The following is a 19,553-nucleotide window of genomic DNA, read 5'->3' as shown; positions in this document are numbered from 1 at the left end:
GTTGATCTGGATATTTACCTGCAGTTCCACCAAAGGTTACAAATAGGCATTACATACTGCCCAACCATAGGTTGACTCTGTAATGCAAGGTCAGGAAAGGTCCTCCAGATAGAGAGATGATTGGTACCTGCTCTCCACTTTGTCCAAGAGATGAGGATCTAAACAGAAGATCCTCCACTCTATGTTAACTGAGATGGTGCCTGTTGGGATGGCAGAGCCCTTATTAGGTTAATGCCACACTATGTGAATAGTGAGATGACTATATTGATTTGGGACCAACAAAATCCATGGGTCCACACCTCCGTACTGCGTCCATCCCATTGACTGGGTAAAAAAATCAATGAGTAGATGGGAAACAGTCTCCCCAATTTAATGGGGTACTCCAAAGGATAGGGGATAAGATGACTGATCACGGGGGTCCTGCCGCTGGGGACCCCCACGATCTCGGCTGTGGCACCCCAGACATCCATTGCACGGAGCAAGCTTCACTCCGTGCCGGATGACTGGCGATGCGGGCCGGAGGCTTGTGACATCACTGTCATGCCCCGTTCGTGACGACAAGGCCATGCCCCCTCAATTCAAGTCTATGGAAGGGGCCTGACGGCCGTGATGTCACAAGTTTCCGGCGATGCACCCAACGCTCTAAATGAACGCCGGGTGCAGCAGGGAGATCGCGGGGGTCTCCAGCGGTCAGACCCCCGTGATCAGACATCTTATCCCCTATCCTTTGGATAAGGAATAAGATGTCTAGGGGCGGAGTACCCCTTTAAGCTTTATATATAGAGTTAAAACCAGAACCTTCAGGGCATAATTTTTGAAAGCCATAACTCATCAGGTTAGCCGTATGGTGCCGATAGGAGGAGATGTGGCAGTATGTTGGAGATAGAAGTCAGATAAGATGGAAGAACAGGTCACTGTTTTCCGTACTCATTGATATCTTGTGAAAACAATAGGGATGGCTGGTGTTGTGCGGCTCCGTAATGAAAGCAATAAAAAAGAGCACAACAGTGATTTGCAGGTTTTTGTTGCGACATCCAGATTTTTCTTCTTAGAGAGAAAGGAAAAATGAGCATTAGAAAATCATAGTGTATTATGGCCGATGGCAACTTAAGGAGATCTCTATACGTACGGCACATAGTGGACGCTACCTTACTATAACCATGTCAATACTGTAGCACAGTGATCTCCAAATTGTGGACCTCCAGATGTTGTAAAACTAAAACTACTAGCATGCACAGACATCAGCTGGGGGTCCACAGTTTAGAGACCACTGCCCTACCACATCTTAAAGGGGTACTCTGCCCCTAGACAATTTATTCCTGTCCAAAGGATAGGGGATAAGATGTTTAATTGAGGGGGTCCCTCTGCTGGGCCCCCCGCGATCTCTGTGCAGCACCCGGCATTCGTTTAGAATGCTGGGTGTGGGTGGCAGAGGTTGTGACGTCACGTCCATGCCCCCTCAATGCAAGTCAATGGGAAGGGGTGTGGAAGCCACCACGCCCCCTCCCATAGACATGCATTAAGGGGGCGTGGTGTGATGTCAATAGGGGCGTTGCAAACGCTGGGGCAGCAGAGTACCCCTTTAAGTTTTTTGTGTCTTGATATCATCCTTCACCCATTCTCTGGTTCCTCATAATTATATTAGATTATATCATATTAACCCCATATTCTCCTTTGACTCACTGTGGGCGAATTTACCACCACTTTTGTGTCCCCAACTGGCATAACAATTTTTTGAGCGCAATGAAAGCAGCATGACTTCCCATTGACTTCCATAGAATTTTGCCACCCCGGTCCTGTGTGAACCTTTTCCAGTGGGCAAAAAGTGCCACTTATCACGTCACGGCAGGAGAAAAATGTAACACAATTGCTCTAGTAGTTTTCTGGGGTCCTGTGTAAAAAACTTTTCATATATTTGGGATCTATTAAAACAATGTAGCAGACGTCATAGAACAAGAACAACATTCTAGATGCATTTTGGTAGGGCTACCCCTTAGTCATAAGACCATGACTAAGGAGGATACCCCTGAAATTTGTCAAATATCTTGTTCTACAACGTCTGCTACATTGTCTTAAAGGGGTACTTCGCTGGAAAAAAAAATATTTTTATATCAACTGGTGCCAGAAATGTAAACAGATTTGTAAATTACTTCTATTAAAAAACCTTAATCCTTCCTGTACTTATCAGCTGCTGTATGCTCCAGAGGAAGTTCTTTTCTTTTTGATTTTCCTTTCTGTCTGACCACAGTGCTCTCTGCTGACACCTCTGTCCATTTTAGGAGCTGTCCAGAGTAGGAGCAAATCCCCATAGCAAACCTAACCTGTTCTGGACAGTTCCTAAAATGGACAGAGGTGTCAGCAGAGAGCACTGTGGTCAGATAGAAAGGAAATTCAAAAGGAAAAGAACTACCTGTGGAGCATATAGCAGCAGATAAGAACTGGAAGAATTAAAAAATTTTAATTGAAGTAATTTACAAATCTGTTTAACTTTCTGGCACCAGTTGATTAAAATTTTTTCCCCAGTGGAGTACCCCTTTAATGGATCCAAAATAAAGGAAAGAGCAGAAGAATATGGACCAATTCCAATAGCTTTTCTATACCATCATCTTGTATATAGATTACTGTTTGTTGTGTAGTCGAACTAGCAAATTAATCACGAAAATGTCAGGGTTTAATTTTTTGTTATTTATAAATTCTTCCGTTTTATTTGCTTATTTTGTGCCTTTGATTCGCTTTTAACTTTCCAATTTCGAGCGCTTTATATTTTTACAAGCTTGTAATTGCTTTTTTCTTCACGTTTCCACTAGGGGGATTATTAATCATACAAATTTCAAGATTAGTTTATTAGGGCGATTTCCCAGTGGACTCTGAACAGTTAACCGGGCAGTGGTCTGCTTTATGTGAACTATGTTGTTTTATGTGCGTTGTGTAATTACATTCTCCCACAAGTGTAGGGTTTGTACGATCGCTTCCGTACGCATCTCAAGTGCCAATTTATAACCAGATAACAACCCGTCTATTCTGCCTGAGCTACGATGTTCTTGAAGGGTTGTAATAATGGACAATGGGTTCTAGTCAATGAATTGGGCCTGAATTCATCTTACATACAGTCCCTTGGGGTCTACATTTTGGGTAAGCTGTTGGCCAAACCCATCAAATTTCAGTAGGACCAATAGACCATCCATTGTGTATGAAGGCTTCACGACTCTCCCTAACAGATGATATTAAGGAAGAGAAGGATAGGGCATTTGGGTTTCAACACACCTAATCCATTTGTTCTCTGGCAGTGACTTATTGCACTTTCTCCATTGAAAACAAATACATGCTTGGCTGAACTGAGCATGCATGTATATTGGGGGGCTCAAGGGACAATGTTATCCACCTAACAAGCATTCGGCCAACAGTAATCTGACATCCATGGCCATCTTACGATTAGGTGGATTTAAATGTACCTATCCTTTTGTATAATTAATAGTACTGAAGAAACAGGTGCCCACACTCACCACTAGGCTGCTGTAGCTCAACTCTTCCGGCTGAGCAGACGATCCGGTGTTAGACTCGTGGCAGGGCGCTCAGAAGCGAGGCGATTACCGGCCAGGGGCGTACCTAGAGCATTTGGCACACCCTTTGTTTGGCACACCCCCCCCCCACTCGCAACCCCCCTTAATTATGCCCCCCTCCCTTCCCCTGTAATTACAAACTGGCATATGAAGACTTTTTTTTTTTGTCGTGGGAAAAAAGTATGCGAAGTAGCTTTCCACCAATAGGAAAAGAGCCTTCTCTCAGCTGCCACCTACTGGAGGCAGCCAACCTTCAAATTATACTTAAAGGGGTACTCCTGTGGAAAACTTTTTTTTATTTAAATCAACTGGTGCCAGAAAGTTAAACAGATTTGTAAATGACTTCTATTAAAAAAAATCTTAATCCTTCTAGTACTTATTAGCTGCTGAATACTACAGAGGAAATGGTTTTCTTTTTGGAACACAGAGCTCTCTGCTGACATCATGATCACAGTGCTCTCTGCTGACATCTCTGTCCATTTTAGGAGCTGTCCAGAGCAGTATATGCTTTCTATGGGGATTTTCTCCTACTCTGGACAGTTCTTAAAATGGACAGATATGTCAGCAGAGAGCACTGTGGCCATTATGTCAGCAGAGAGCTCTGTGTTCCAAAAAGAAAACCATTTCCTCTGTAGTATTCAGCAGCTAATAAGTACTGGAAGGATTATGATTTTTTTTTTTAATAGAAGTGATTTACAAATCTGTATAACTTTCTGGTACCAGTTGATTTAAAAAATAACGTTTTCCACGGGAGTACCCCTTTAAGCCTTGAAACATGACTGGGGAATATTATACAAGCAATAATGTCTCCCAATAGGAAAATGTACCCATCTGTAGGCAGCTGTTTTGGGGGTTCTTGTCCCTTGTCGGTACCTTCCATAGGTGGCAGGGGATCCTAGCTCTTGTTCAAATGCCATCTAATGCTACAGGTAAAATTTTGTTTGTTTTGTTAACAACTGTATGGCCACTGTTACTGTTCCCACAATAGCTTTTATTTATTCATTTATTTATTTTACTTTTTAAGTTGTAAATTTGAAGATATACACAGAAGCAAGGGCCCACATGCTATAGAGAAAGCCCATGTGACTACTAGAAGCCCTTTGGACCGACGGGGCCTATTCCACTTGTGCAGTTGACGCTACAGTCCATACGACCAGCCAGATCAGTAGCTGCCTTTTATCATACGATCACCCATTATCCACTTCCTCGGATGATAAATTTGAAACGCATAGGGAGAGATTTAAGGGCATATTATGTTTCAGTGCTGCAGTGCAGCTGATCCCTTAACCATATATCAGACTGATAATAATGACTGGCAGGGTTATTACCGAGAAAGAACATGACCACAATCCTAACAGGGTCCTCCACCACCAAGGCCATGGTTCAACAGGGTGTTATTATGTTGGTTTGTATGTTGCTTTGCTGTAAATGCTGCAAAGAGTGAGAAGCGAGTGGTGGGGAGAACCTGTTCAGGAATGTATTCTCTACAATGTTAGCAAATAAGCCAAATTTACTGGAGTTTACAGTATGAATAAAAGAATGAGGGCACTAGCACCTTCTAATCCCATTGGTTAGGATGAGTGCTGGTGCCAGGAAGCTGCCGAGCTGCTGTTCAGCTTCCTGTTTTTTTAAAACTAGGTACATTTGATAACTAACCAAAGGTAGGGATCACAGAATAGGTGGGGAACTATAAGAAATAAGAAGTAACAAGATGAGAGAACTCTGAGAGTATTTTCTGTATATGACAATGATATATATATATATATATATATATATATATATACATATTCATATTCATATAATTATAGAGGGTTTGGAGGGCACATCTATATTAGATGTCTTTCCGGATTAGCAGTACAAATATTTTAATGTGCGGGATTATGGCCGTAGCTGCTTTCTTATACTTTTCACTGTCGGGGTGCTAAGTGTGTATAGCTTATAGTGTACGTATGCAACAAATAGCGAAGATACACTTGCACTCACCGATCCTGTGGTTTTCAGTATTCCGAATTATCCGTGATGCTGGGAGCAATATGGATGAGGGCGCTCAGAGGCTAACAGCCGTTTTCGCGGACAGCCGTGCGCTTCTTCCGGCCTCGGAGGCCGGAAGAAGCGCGCGGCTGTACGCGAAAACGTCTGTTAGCCTCTGAGCGCCCTCATCCATATTGCTCCCAGCATCACGGATAATCCGTAATACTGAAAATCACAGGACCGGTGAGTGCAAGTGTATCTTCTCTATTTGTTGCCTATATATATATATATATATATATATATATATATATATATATATATATATATAATTGTCATATACAGAAAATGCTCTGAGTTCTCTCATCTTGTTACTGTATCTTGTTACTGTAATATATAGATATAAAATACCCATTTAATTATTTATATATATATATATATATATATATATATATATATATATATATATGTATATATTATTATTATTATTATTTTTTATTTTATTTATTTAAACTATTATTAAAGAGGCTTATGAGTAATTTCTCACAATTCCTGAATTACATGTCGTAGCCTGGAAAGATTGTGGTCAGCCGGTGTGTAATCAGGCGTGTCGCTTGCCTGCTGTTGTGTAAAATATGCCCTGCACTGGGAATGATAAAAATATTTTTTAAAAACTTCACTAGTACAGATCACTGACTCATGTGAACGTTATATGTTCATCCATGATCATTATTTTCCTTATTTCTGAGCTTTTCTAAAGCAATTAGACACATTATATCTACAGTTTACTTTAGTTTAGGTAAAAAAAAAAAATTCTTCAGGCTTAAAACTGTAATATAAAAATAAATGAATGAATGAATAAACAAATAATTAAATAAAATGATGATGATAATAATTAAGATAAATAAATAAGTAATAAATATTAAATTAATAAAAATACAACAATAATAATAGTAGTAGTAACAAGAACAACAACAATAATAATAATAAAATATTAAACAATTTGAAAAAATTATGTTGAAATTAGAATAAAAATCCATTTTTTTAAACTACCTAGATGAAAAGTGTATTTTCCCACAGTGTAGGTAGGGAACATTTTAATTGGCTCTTTAAATCAAAAAAATTTAACAAGTAACAACATTAAACAGCACAAAAGTAACTAGTTAAAAAAAAATAGAACAACCAACTATAATAATACAATTAAGAAAAAAATAAAAGAGTTAAATAATGAAAAATACAATGTCATAAAAGAATGGGATTAAATGGCACAAATAAACAAGATATATCTTAAATATATCTTAAATATCTTAAAAATAAAAATAATCATAATACTTTAGAAAAATTACTTGAAAATATATACGGTAGTTAAACTAAATACGCCAAAATGTAATGCTAAAAATTCATTATAATGACATAGAATAATAAAATAAAGTAAAAGAATTAAATAAAATAGATAAAATCATATAATATTTCATTATATCATAATAAAGTAGAATAATAAAGAGAAAGAATGCAATTTAAAATAATTATATAGCATATATAATAAAAAATACAACATAAAATAAAAGAACAAAGTAAAATAAAACAATAACAATATATAAAATATATAATGAAAAAAATACAACATAAAACTTAATAACAAAGTGATATAATACAAAAAAGATATTAAAAAAAGATATTAAAGAAATATGTAAAATATTGCAATAAAAATATATTTATACATTATATAATAAAAACATACAAAATAAAAAAGAATAATAAAGAAAAGGAATACAATTATATAAAAAATATTTACACATTATATAATAAAAACATACAACATAAAAAAGAAAAATAAAGAAAAGGAATAAAATTATATAAAAAAATAAAAAAAATTTACACATTATATAATAAAAACATACAACATAAAAAAGAATATTAAAGAAAAGGAATAAAATGATAGAAAAAAATATTTACACATTATATAATAAAAACATACAACATAAAAAAGAAAAATAAAGAAAAGGAATAAAATGATATACAAAAAAAAATGTTTATACATTATATAATAAAAACATACAACATAAAAAAGAAAAAGAAAGAAAAGGAATAAAATGATATAAAAAAAAACATTTAAACATTATAAAATAAAAACATACAACATAAAAAAGAATAATAAAGAAAAAGTATAAAATAATACAATAAATAAATGCATCATCATGAAATAGAATTATAAACTAACGTAAGGTATTTGAATAAGCCAGTATTTCCCAATCAGGGTGCCTCCAGCTGTTGCGAAACTACAAATCCCAGCATGCCCGGACAGCCAGCGGCTGTCCGGGCATGCTGGGAGTTGTAGTTTCACAACAGTTGGAGGCACCCTGGTTGGGAAACACCGGAATAAGCTATAACAAATTTAAAAATATAAACTTAAATATATAGAGTTGCATGATTAAATATATATAAAAATATTTAAAAAAATTGCTTTCTTTTACCGTTATACAGATATAGCAAAATGTTACAGATATAGCAAAAGCCCCCCCCCCCCCCCAATACTATTTTACCAGGTAACAACAAAGCCTAAAATGAGAATAAAATAAAACTCTTCCTTCTTTTCCCTGAAATCAATGACACCGCAGGGAGATGGATTTTGCAGCTTCTTAGGCTTGTGTTCTCCGCAGGCAGCTCAGCTGGAATCACACAGGAACAGAAACCCTTGTGGTTAGAAATAAATGTAGCAATATTCATGTAGGAGAATCAGAATCGGTGCCCTAAATGTGCCCGGCTGGAGGCATTTCATCAGGAGGAGGATGCTGGGGGATGTGGTGCGGCTTCCTTCTCTGTGGGATGAGATACCTCAATCACCCGTCTTCTGCTCGGAGCATGTAAAGCCTAATGCAAATAACACAGCCAGATGGTGCACTGGGATAAGTGCAGGGAGATGTCCCTTTTGTGCCTGCTCCGGTAGGTGGTGCAGAAGGAGGTGCATCTGGTGCAGAAGGAGGTGCATCGAGACGTGTAGGAGGGCACTTGGGTTTGGTAGCTACTTGATCTAACCCCCTTTTTCTTTTTCTTCTCTGTTTTTTTCCCTTTTTGCCTGGCAGAAGCTGGCGGTCCGGAGCTGTCCTGTGGAAAGTGCCAAGCCCATCCCGCTCATCAAGGCACCAAACAGTCAGGGGGGCATCGCCATCTCAGTCATCCCGGCCAAAGCACCCGTCACTATGGTGACTGCACACCTTAATGGCCAGAAAACGGCCACGGCCTCAGCACCGGCGGCGGTCAACAGCGCCGAACCCCCACAGACTGCTCCCATTAACCTACAGACCACCAGCAAACTGGTGGGGGGCACCTTAAACATGGCAGCGCGGAGAGTTTCGGAAATGCCACATGCCCGGGTGAGTGATACTTTTATCTTGAGATAAAACTTAGGGTTTTCTTCATCTTTCGAAAGTGTTGAAATTTGGTCTAGGGTAGTGGTCTTCAAACGGTGGACCTCCAGATGTTGCAAAACATCTATCTATCTATCTATCTCATATCTATCTATCTCATATCTATCTATCTCATATCCATCTATCTATCTCATATCTATCTATCTATCTACCTCATATATATCTGTCTCATATCTATCTATCTCATATCCATCTATCTATCTCATATCTATCTATCTATCTCATATCTATCTATCTATCTATCTATCTATCTCATATCTATCTATCTATCTATCTATCTATCTATCTATCTACCTCGTATCTATCTGTCTCATATCTATCTACCTCATATCTATCTGTCTCATATCTATCTATCTATCTATCTATCTATCTATCTCATATCTATCTATCTATCTATCTATCTACCTCGTATCTATCTGTTTCATATCTATCTATCTCATATCTATCTATCTATCTATCTACCTCATATCTATCTGTCTCATATCTATCTATCTAATATCTATCTATCTATCTATCTATCTACCTCATATCTATCTGTCTCATATCTATCTATCTCATATCTATCTGTCTCATATCTATCTATCTCATATCTATCTCATATCTATCTATCTATCTACCTCATATCTATCTGTCTCATATCTATCTATCTCATATCTATCTCATATCTATCTATCTAATATCTATCTATCTACCTCATATCTATCTGTCTCATATCTATCTATCTCATATCTATCTATCTATCTATCTATCTATCTATCTATCTATCTATCTCATATCTATCTATCTATCTATCTATCTATCTATCTATCTATCTCATATCTATCTATCTATCTCATATCTATCTATCTATCTATCTATCTCATATCTATCTATCTATCTATTTCATATCTATCTATCTTCCACAAAAAAGATCCCACAAAAAAGAAACAAAACTGTTATATGTTACTTAGTACCTCGTCCTGATCATGTACATGTCTTTTTTGTCTCTATCACTGACATTTCACAAAAAAATAGCATATTACAGCTGCTCAATGTCTTTTCATCTTGTGAAAGGGAGGGGGCGTGTCCTTCTCTTGCCTGCACTGTGATGACTCCTCCCCCTCCCTCACTCTACCTACAGCTTTTCAAAACTACAACTCCCAGCATGCATAGACATCCTTTGACTCTCCAGGCATGCTTGGAGTTGTTTTGCAACAGCTGGAGGCACATGTTTGGTAAACCTGTTGTTACAGTAGTGTTGCTGCAGGCTGTGTTCCTCCTGCAGACTGTGTCAATCATCTATCTCATGTCCATGACCCTTAGACATGCTCATGCTGCTGTGGGACTCATCAGTGTCCCAGGAGGTATGGGGACCCCTAGTGGTGGGATTTTCAAAGGCAGTTTTCTATAATAAAATGTGATTTTGTGAAGTCTATTAGAAAAACTATTGTTTTGCCAGATGTACAACATATAAAAAGTTTTTATATCTGAAGGTGCACATTTAAGGGCTTCAGGGTTTAATGATGATCAGAGAGGAGGCGCCTCGGCCATTATTGTTCTCGTAGCTGAGGAATCTGATGAATATCATTTTTCTTTTACATTGCTTGAAACAAGAGCTGGAGGTTGAGGATTGAGATTAAAAGATGTAGCAGAGAGGAGTTTGCGTGTTGACAGCTCATGGTGATATAACCACTGATTTGCTGTATGTGTTTTCTTTTTGGAAGGGGGGGGGGGGGGGTCATTATATCATCGCCTTACAGTAATGTTCTACTTTTTGCTTCTATTACAAGAATGAGACATTTGCATTACATTGTGAGTCACCACTAGAGGTCATACCGTACGCTCAGTCATTCATTTATAAATGGAATAGTGATGATATCCTGTATTGTACAGATTACTGTGTCACTCAATGTTCTATCTATCTATCTATCTATCTATCTGTCTATCTCATATCTATATCATATCTATATCATATCTATCTATCTCATATATATTTCCTATCTGTTATCCATCTATCTATCTATCTATCTAACAAAAACAAGGATAAGTTAGCCAGCACTACTGATACCAAACTACTATATGGACCTGGCATACAGGTGCACGCTGCTGGGCTAAATATACAGCAACAGAAGAATACAGCAGCACACTGCTAGCACAAGTATACAGGTAAAACATGAACTGCTATACAGCTATAGTGAAAAAAATGAAAAAGTGAGGTACTTAACTCACAATTTGGCGGCCAAATAGTTTGGACCATCCCACCACGGTAAGGTGACCTCATTGGGACGGACCCTACACTGTGAATATGCCTCTGTGCAATCAGTTCAACAGGCATTGCAAGATCTGAGACATCCATCACCTTATACACACCTAATAGAGGTGGGTGGGGTGCAGGAGCCAACATGGAGGCAGACACTCCCCCATATGTATAACACAAACAAGGATAAGTTAGCCAGCACTACTGATACCAAAACTACTATATGGACCTGGCATAAAGGTGCAGATATCTATCTATCCTCTATCTATTTCCTATCATCTATCTATCTATCTATCTATCTATCTCATATCTATCTATCTATATATCTCATATCTATCTATCTCATATCTATCTATCTATCTCATATCTATCTATCTATCTCATATATATCTATCTATCTATCTCATATCTATCTCATGTCTATCTATCTATCTATCTATCTCATATCTATCTATCTATCTCATATATATCTATCTATCTATCTATCTCATATCTATCTCATGTCTATCTATCTATCTATCTATCTCCTATCTATTCACCATGATAGAGATGTATTTGGCGGTGTACCTTCCTCTCCTCATGAATGATATGGCGGTGGAGGGTGTCGGGGAGACGTGAGGCGCTGACATCCCTCCTCACTAAGCGATTCAGTGGAGCAGAGAGGGGCTGCTAACATTAAACGTCTCCATGATTCACATTTTGGCTGTGGACCATCGATTCCATATTTTAAGGGTTCTGCCAAATTCCAGACTCCTGTATGAGTGTTTCTGAGCAGATTGTGGGACCATAAAATTCTGTGCAGAACAAGATGGTTTAATTAAATTAGCAATTAGCAAATGTTCCTTCCAATGGCCGCCGGCCTGAAGTTTGGAGTTATGGGATCTGATGCGGGGACGCGGGGGCTTCATCCTCTCACTATGATCCTTGACTGAACTTGAAGCTTCTCACTTCTTAGGACCTTATTTGAGGTCCTGTCATATTGTGATGTTATCCATTCCGTAATTAAGTTAGGCCCTTTACGGAACATATGAAAATGCCCTTACTGTATACACAGCAGAGATATACATAGAGGGTACCATAAAAGAGCTTCTTCTTCTCGTATGGCAGTAGTATGGAGAACTGGGTTACTCATCTAGAGACCGCAGGTCTAGCTTGAAGCTCTTATGCCCCATTGCAAATCGGCAACAGGGCCACCACACCCATACTTGCCTACAGTCCTGGGGGAGATTGATGCAGATGTTTAGTGTCAATCTCAATTCCTGGCTTTTGGATCTCTGCACCTATCATGTACATTTACCATAATGCAGTGATCCCTCAACATACGATGGTAATCCGTTCCAAATGAACCATCGTTTGTTGAAACCATCATATGTTGAGGGATCCGTGCAATGTAAAGTATAGGAAGTTGTACTCACCTGTCCCCGCCGCTCCGGACCGTCACCGCTCGTCACCGCTGCCCTGGATGTTGCGCTCCATCGCTGTCGCCGCGTCCCCGTGATGTCCCCGCCGCTCCGGACGTCTCTGCTGCCCGGGAACGTCGCTCTCATGTCGCCGTCATCAGGTCACTACGCACGCCGCTTCTATTGCATGACGGGACGGCGTGCACGACGACGTGATGATGACGATGGAGAGCACCGGCGATGGAGGGGATCCCGAAGAGGACGCTCCGGAGCCCCGAGGACAGGTAGGAGACCATCACCGGAGCACACAGGGCACCGTAAACGGCTATCCGGTGGCAGCTGAAGTAGTCTGCGCTGCCGGATAGCCGTTTATGCGATGGCCCCGACATACAAAAGCATCGTATGTTGATGCTGCCTTCAACATGCGATGGCCTATGAGAGGCCATCGCATGTTGAAATGATCGTATATCGGGGCCATCGTAGGTCGGGGGGTCACTGTATTGTGTCTTCTTACTTGGGGAAGGGTGCTTTGGGACAGAACATGTGTGTACTTCCAACCACTAGAGCCCCTATAGCTATGTCACTGGTTTAAAGGGGTACTCCGCTGCTCAGCGTTTGGAACAAACTGTTGTTTAAGCTGGAGCCAGCGCTGTGAGTTCGTGACAACATAGCCCCGCCCCCTCATGAGGTCACATCCCGCCCCCTCAATACAAGTCTATGGGAGGGGGTGTGACGGCTGTCACGCCCCCTCCCATAGACTTGCATTGAGGGGGTGGGGCGTGATGTCATGAGGGGGCTGGGCTATGTCATCACGAGCTGCCGGCTCCAGCGTTCGGAACAGTTTGTTTCAAGCGCTGAGCAGCGGAGTACCCCTTTAAACAAGCACCCTGGGAATTTTATTTTTTAAATTAATTAATCAATTTATTTTTACTTATATAGTGCCTCAAAAAATGTAGAAGTTCTTGTGTATGTCTTGTGCTTACCTGTTTTAGCTGCTGTGACATTTGGGTCCATCACTGAAATTATTTTCTAATGCCGCCTACATTCATCGAGAGTCCTCTGGCTTTGCAGAGAGAGGGTGTGGAGTTTGATCATGCACCTGGTCATCTTATCAGGCTGCTGGTGCTGGAGATCACCCAGGATTAGACTAATAAGTGGATTAAAGTAAATTTTGATGCATTTTTCTCGTCAAAGTGCATTTCAAAGAGAAATATTGCCATGATTCGAAAGCAATTCGACCTATAATCATCATTGCGGTGTCTCGTGAAGATTTGAAAGTCTTTAGGCTCTGTTCACATGATTATTTTTTTTAACTTCGTTTTTTTTTTTTACACATTTCTACTGCATGTTGTCTGTCTTTGCTGCAACTTTCTAAAATGGTGGTAAAAAGTACATCTTTTTACTATGCTTTTACAATTGCAGTAAAATAGCGCCCATTTTTTATTTTCCCTTAATTGCAATAAAAAACGAAAACGCACCAAACAATGCAATATGTGAACACAGCCTCAGGGGAGGTGTATGACTGCTTTTTATTCTGATCCCATAGAGATAGCAGCAGCAGTATACAGCTAGAGATGTAGGGGATGTGTATAACTGCTATATTTCCTGATCCCATAGAGATAGCAGCAGTATACAGATAGAGCTGGAGAGGAGGCATATAACTACTATATATCCTGATCTGATAGAGATAGCAGCAGTATACAGATAGAGATGGATGTAAAGGTGTATAACTACTATATACCCTAAGCCCATAGAGACAGCAGCAGCAGTATACAGAGTTGGAGGGGAGATGTATAACTACTTTATATCCTGATCCCATAGAGATAGCAACAGTATACAGAGAGAACTGGGAAGGCAGTTGTATAAGTACTATATATACTGATCCCATGGATATAGCAGCAGCAGTATACAGATAGAGCTGGTAGGAATGTTTATAACTACTATATATCCTGATCCCAAAGAAATAGCTGCAGAAGCAGTATAAAGATAGAGCTGGAAGGGAGTTGTATAATTACTATATATCCTGATTCCATAGAGATAGTAGCAGTATAAATATAGAGCTTGAGGGGAGGGGTCTAGGATTGATTTGATAGGTGATTATGTCCTCCTGTAGTTCACAGGAAATCAGCTGCCCCAGGACGGACCACTTCTTCTGACACAGTACTTTGATTTTCTGTGGGTCAGACTGGTGATCACATGACCAAGTTACAGTATTCAAGCTGTGCTGGAATAAAACAAATAACACTGTATGACTTGTCATGGTGAGTTTGCATGATATGGGCAAAAAGAAAACCCTGAAGTGCTTCTTTAACTCTTAGAGAACTGCCTAAGCTAGGCCAAAATACTGAAAACGAAATACAAGGTCTGTACAGTTGTTAATCTGCGGAATGTAAACAATGAATGTTCCAATTCACTAACAACAATCAGGGATCTAAAAACAAATTTATTTATGAAGAATCATCACTAGGCAGTCCTATGGCATAAAACAACAAACTCGGCTCTGCTTCATCTGCTGTGTTATTAATGTGCGGAGCAGCAGAGATGACATACTAGTTGGTAAATGAGCTTGTCTTCATGCGGGATTCGCTCACTCCATATCATTTAATGAACAAGATGGATCCGCACTAAGACGCCTATTTTTTAGGTTACGGCGAAAACAAGACCTCCCCAGATTTTCTAAAGGTTCATTGGAAGCGACAAGACGGCACTTAATTACAAGCTTTTCATTAACATGACTAATGACATTTGGAGTCGATATTCTCCAGGCATTGGCGCGTTCATTTCCTTCATTGTGATGTTTGGAGCCTTAAAGAACAAAGAAAAGACTTTGCATGCAACACTTGGTGACTTAAAGGGGTACTCCCTGGAAAACGTTTATTTTTTTTCAACTGATGACAGAAAGTTAAATAGATTTGCAAATGACCTCTATTTAAAAATCTTAATCCTTCTAGTACTTATCAGTTGCTATATGCTACACAGGAAGTTTTTTCCTTTTTGAATTTCCTTTCTGTCTGACCACAGTGCTCTCTGCTGACACCTCTGTCCATTTTAGGAACTGTCCAGAGCAGCATAGTTTTGCTTTGAGGATTTGCTCCTACTCTGGACAATTCATAAAATGGACAAAGGTGTCAGCAGAGAGCAATGTGGTCAGACAGAAAGGAAATTCAAAAAGAAAAGAACTTCCTCTGTAGTATACAGCAGCTGATAAGTACTGGAAGGATTAAGATTTTTAAATAGAAGTAATTTACAAATATGTTTAACTTTCTGGCATCAGTTGATGAAAAAAAAAAATGTTACCCCTTTAAAGGAGCTTCTCCCTAATATTGGTCGGTCCTCAGAAATCTTGTACTTCTAAGTTTCCCATAAGTCTAAGGGTCTCATTGGACAGCACGACTCACGCGGTCACATGGCCTTCAATATTGGTGATGGACGCTCATTCACAGAACCCCAGAAGGCTCGATCAGTTGGGCGATCTTTTCCGGAAACAGTCATAGACCGCACATCCCCTATTAGGGTAGGATCACAAGTAACGGGTCCGCAGCGTATTCTGTCCCATTTTGTGCCTCCAGCTGTTGCCTCCCCCTTCCTTCTCCTCGCCTCGACCCTGGCCTGCTCGCAGTGGCAATCCACCGCTACGAGCAGCCACACAGGGGGCCTGCAAGTCACCGAGTGCACTCTGACATCGCGGAGCAGCCGCGATGTCTGAGTGCACTGCGCATGTGCGACTTGCAGGCCCCCTGTGTGGCTGCGCGTATCGGCGGAGGTGGCAACAGCTGGAGGCACAAAATGGGTCAGGTCACCGGCAGATCCACAGTGAAAAATATGCCGTGGATCCGTTATGTGTGACCCTACCCTGTGCGGCCGATGGACAATTATTTTTAAGCAGACCTGATCCCGACACAAGAGCTTTTTTTGTCAGCTGATCTCTGGCCCTATTACACAGGGTCACAAGTCTTTGACTCATCACTGTTAAAAAATTCTGTGTTAAGGGGTACCCCTCATCTATTATCCAAAGAGAATCCTTGCCGTCTGTATCAATACATTACACATACAGCGAAAAGATTAAAATGAATAATGTGTAATACTCAGTTTCCCCAGTGGTGGCACTGCAGCACACTTGCTGACGGATTAGCCCACTGATCAGATCAGAGACCCCCAGCAGTAATTTTTTTTACCTGCCATGGGCCCTCGTACTTAACTGAGGCTACATTGTGTCCCCCCAAACAGAGCATCCATTGAAGATGTGAATAAGCTGAATTTTATAAAGGGGTTTCCCAGCTTTAAAAAATGTATACCCCATGCACAGGATAGGGGATAAGTGTCTTGGACCACTGGGACCTCCAATGATGTCAAGAACTGCTCTTATCTCTCCCTATGGTGCGCTCCAGCCCCCACCTTCTGAGATGAACTGGTCTCGAGAGTAACTGTTGCTCAGCCAATCACTGGCCACAGGGGTGTCCCACCTCAGTCAGGGAAGGGGCCGTCACGGCAGAGACCAGTTGGTTTTGGAAGGCGGGGGGCCAAATCATTCAGCAGGAAAAAGTTGGGCCCTATTCTGGAGATTGTAGTTGGACCACCACACCATGATCAGACATGTATTGCCTATCCTAAGGCAATATCCCTTTAAAGGGGTACTCCGCCCCTAGACATCTTATCCCCTATCCAAAGTATAGGGGATAAGATGTCTGATCACGGGGGTCACGCCTCAGTGGACCCCCGCAATCTCTTGCTGCACCCGGCGTTTGTTTAGAGTGTTGGGTGCAGTGCCGGAGGCTCGGGATGTCACAGCCATGCCTCGCTCATGACTTCATGGCCACACCCCCTCAATGCAAGTCTGTGGGAGGGGGCATGGCAGCCATCACAACCCCTCCCATAGACTTGCATTGAACGGGCATGGCCGTGACATCACGAGCCGGATGACTGGGGTGCCGCACCGGAGATTGCGGGGTCTTCAGCTGCCGGAACCCCCGCGATGCACAGAAGGAACTCTGCTCCATGCCGGATGACTGGCAACTACAGCCGCCACACTCCCTCCATTCATGTCTATGGGAGGAGGCGTGACGGCTACGTAGTAGCCGTCACGCCTCCTCCCATAGACATGAATGAAGGGGGCGTGGCGTGATGTCACGAACACGGAAGCTGAAAGCTTCCGTGTTCCAGACACCGCCGCTGCCGGCCCGGAGATCGCGGGGCCCCCCCCAGCGACGGGACCCCCACGATCAGACATCTTATCTTCTATCCTTTGAATAGGGGGATAAGATGTTTTCCGGTGGAGTACCCCTTTAAGCCTGCAGGCACGGTGTTGGTGTTTAGCCGTTTCTCAATTTGTTACCAATTTTTTTTTTTTTTTAGCAGATTTTTATCTTACAGGAAAATGTGATTCCCTTCATCCAGAAATGCTTTTAGTAGAACTTATAAATTATTTGACATTTATTTAAAAGCTAAAAAAAAACACAAGCACTTATCTAACATCTCCGTTTTTTTTTTTATAATAAAGACTCTAATTTCGGAAATGAAAGTATTTGGAGGAGCGCCAATTCTCTTAGTTAAATTTGTTCTGCAAAACGCCGTTCATTAATAATGAGAGAGTGCGGACCATCGCCGGAGACGCTTTCCTTCATGTCCAGGTTTCCGCCGATTCCCGCGGTGGTTCGCAAATTACTGGAGTGTTTAGTGACATTGTGTAGTTCGTAAGTCGTATTATGCAACGGTCGGCTGGCCCCTTAAGGCTTGTTGTATAAGGGGAAGGAGCAAAATATGAGAAGAAACCGTTTGTATAACACTGCGGGCCAAAAAATTGCACATTGTCCATAATTCTGTAGCTGGGAATAGAGAATGTAGAAGGTGACATAATACGGCACTATCTGGACACTGTATCACACTATTTATCTGGACCATCATTTTAATATCCATCTGTATGTGACACTTTCTGATGTAGTCAGTCTTTATTTATTTATTAGGCACTGTATGACTTTATCTGGACAATGTAGGTACTGTGTATCTGGGCACTGTATAACTCTCTGTATAACTCTATCTGGACAATGTAGGTACTGTTTATCTGGGCACTGTATGACATTGTGACAATGTAGGTATTGTTTATCTGGGCACTATATAACTTAATCTGGACAATGTAGTCATTGTTTATCTGGGCACTGTATAAGTTTACCTGGACAATGTAGTTATTGTTTATCTGGGCACTGTATGACATCTGGACAATGTAGGCACTGTTTTTTCTGGGCACTGTATAATCTTATCTCCACAATGTAGTCACTGTTTATCTGGCCATTGTATGACATCGTGACAATGTGGGAACTGTTTATCTGGGCACTATATAACTTAATCTGGACAATGTACCACTGTTTATCTGGGCACTGCATACCTTTACATGGACAATGTAGGTACTGTTTATCTGGGCACTGTATAACTCTATTTGGACAATGTAGGTACTGTTTATCTGGGCACTGTATGACTTTGTGACAATGTAGGTACTGTTTATCTGGGCATAACTTTATCTGGACAATATAGGCACTGCTTTTCTGGGCACTGTATAACCTTATCTGGACAATGTAGTCACTGTTTATCTGGGCACTGTATGACATTGTGACAACATAGGTACTGTTTATCTGGGCACTATATAACTTAATCTGGACAATGTAGGAACTGTTTATTTGGGCACTGTATAACTTTACATGGACAATGTAGGTACTGTTTATCTGGGCAATGTATGACATTGTGACAATGTAGGTACTGTTTATCTGGGCATCCTAAAACTTTATCGATACTGTGTAAGTTATGTTTATTTAGGCACTGTATGATACTATTTATTTAAACTATGTATATAAGATCCAGCCTTGTATGATTCTATCATCTAATGTAGTCACTTTTTATTTGCTCACTGTATGACCTAATCTGGCTCATATAGGTGTTATTTATCTGGGAACTGTATGACATCTGGAAAATG

The 19,553-nt window shown here is 40.5% G+C and overlaps 1 protein-coding gene across 3 annotated transcripts in view; it reads left to right on the top strand.

Annotated features, from left to right (window-relative positions):
* PHF21B (PHD finger protein 21B) overlaps positions 1-19,553 on the top strand; it is a 122,554-nt gene that overhangs the window by 40,728 nt on the left and 62,273 nt on the right. For 2 of the 3 annotated variants that reach the window (XM_056517436.1, XM_056517435.1), the window contains exon 2: positions 8,612-8,902. In XM_056517436.1, coding sequence (XP_056373411.1) covers positions 8,612-8,902 — 291 coding nt within the window. Of the gene's footprint in view, positions 1-7,884; positions 8,472-8,611; positions 8,903-19,553 lie in introns of those variants that run through there. The other variant, XM_056517437.1, reaches the window with a different exon arrangement.

The sequence above is a fragment of the Hyla sarda genome, chromosome 4 (genome assembly GCF_029499605.1).
Source record: "Hyla sarda isolate aHylSar1 chromosome 4, aHylSar1.hap1, whole genome shotgun sequence".
NCBI lineage: Eukaryota > Metazoa > Chordata > Amphibia > Anura > Hylidae > Hyla > Hyla sarda.
The sequence above is the reverse complement of the archived record's forward strand: the minus strand, read 5'-3'. Positions and strand labels throughout refer to the sequence as shown.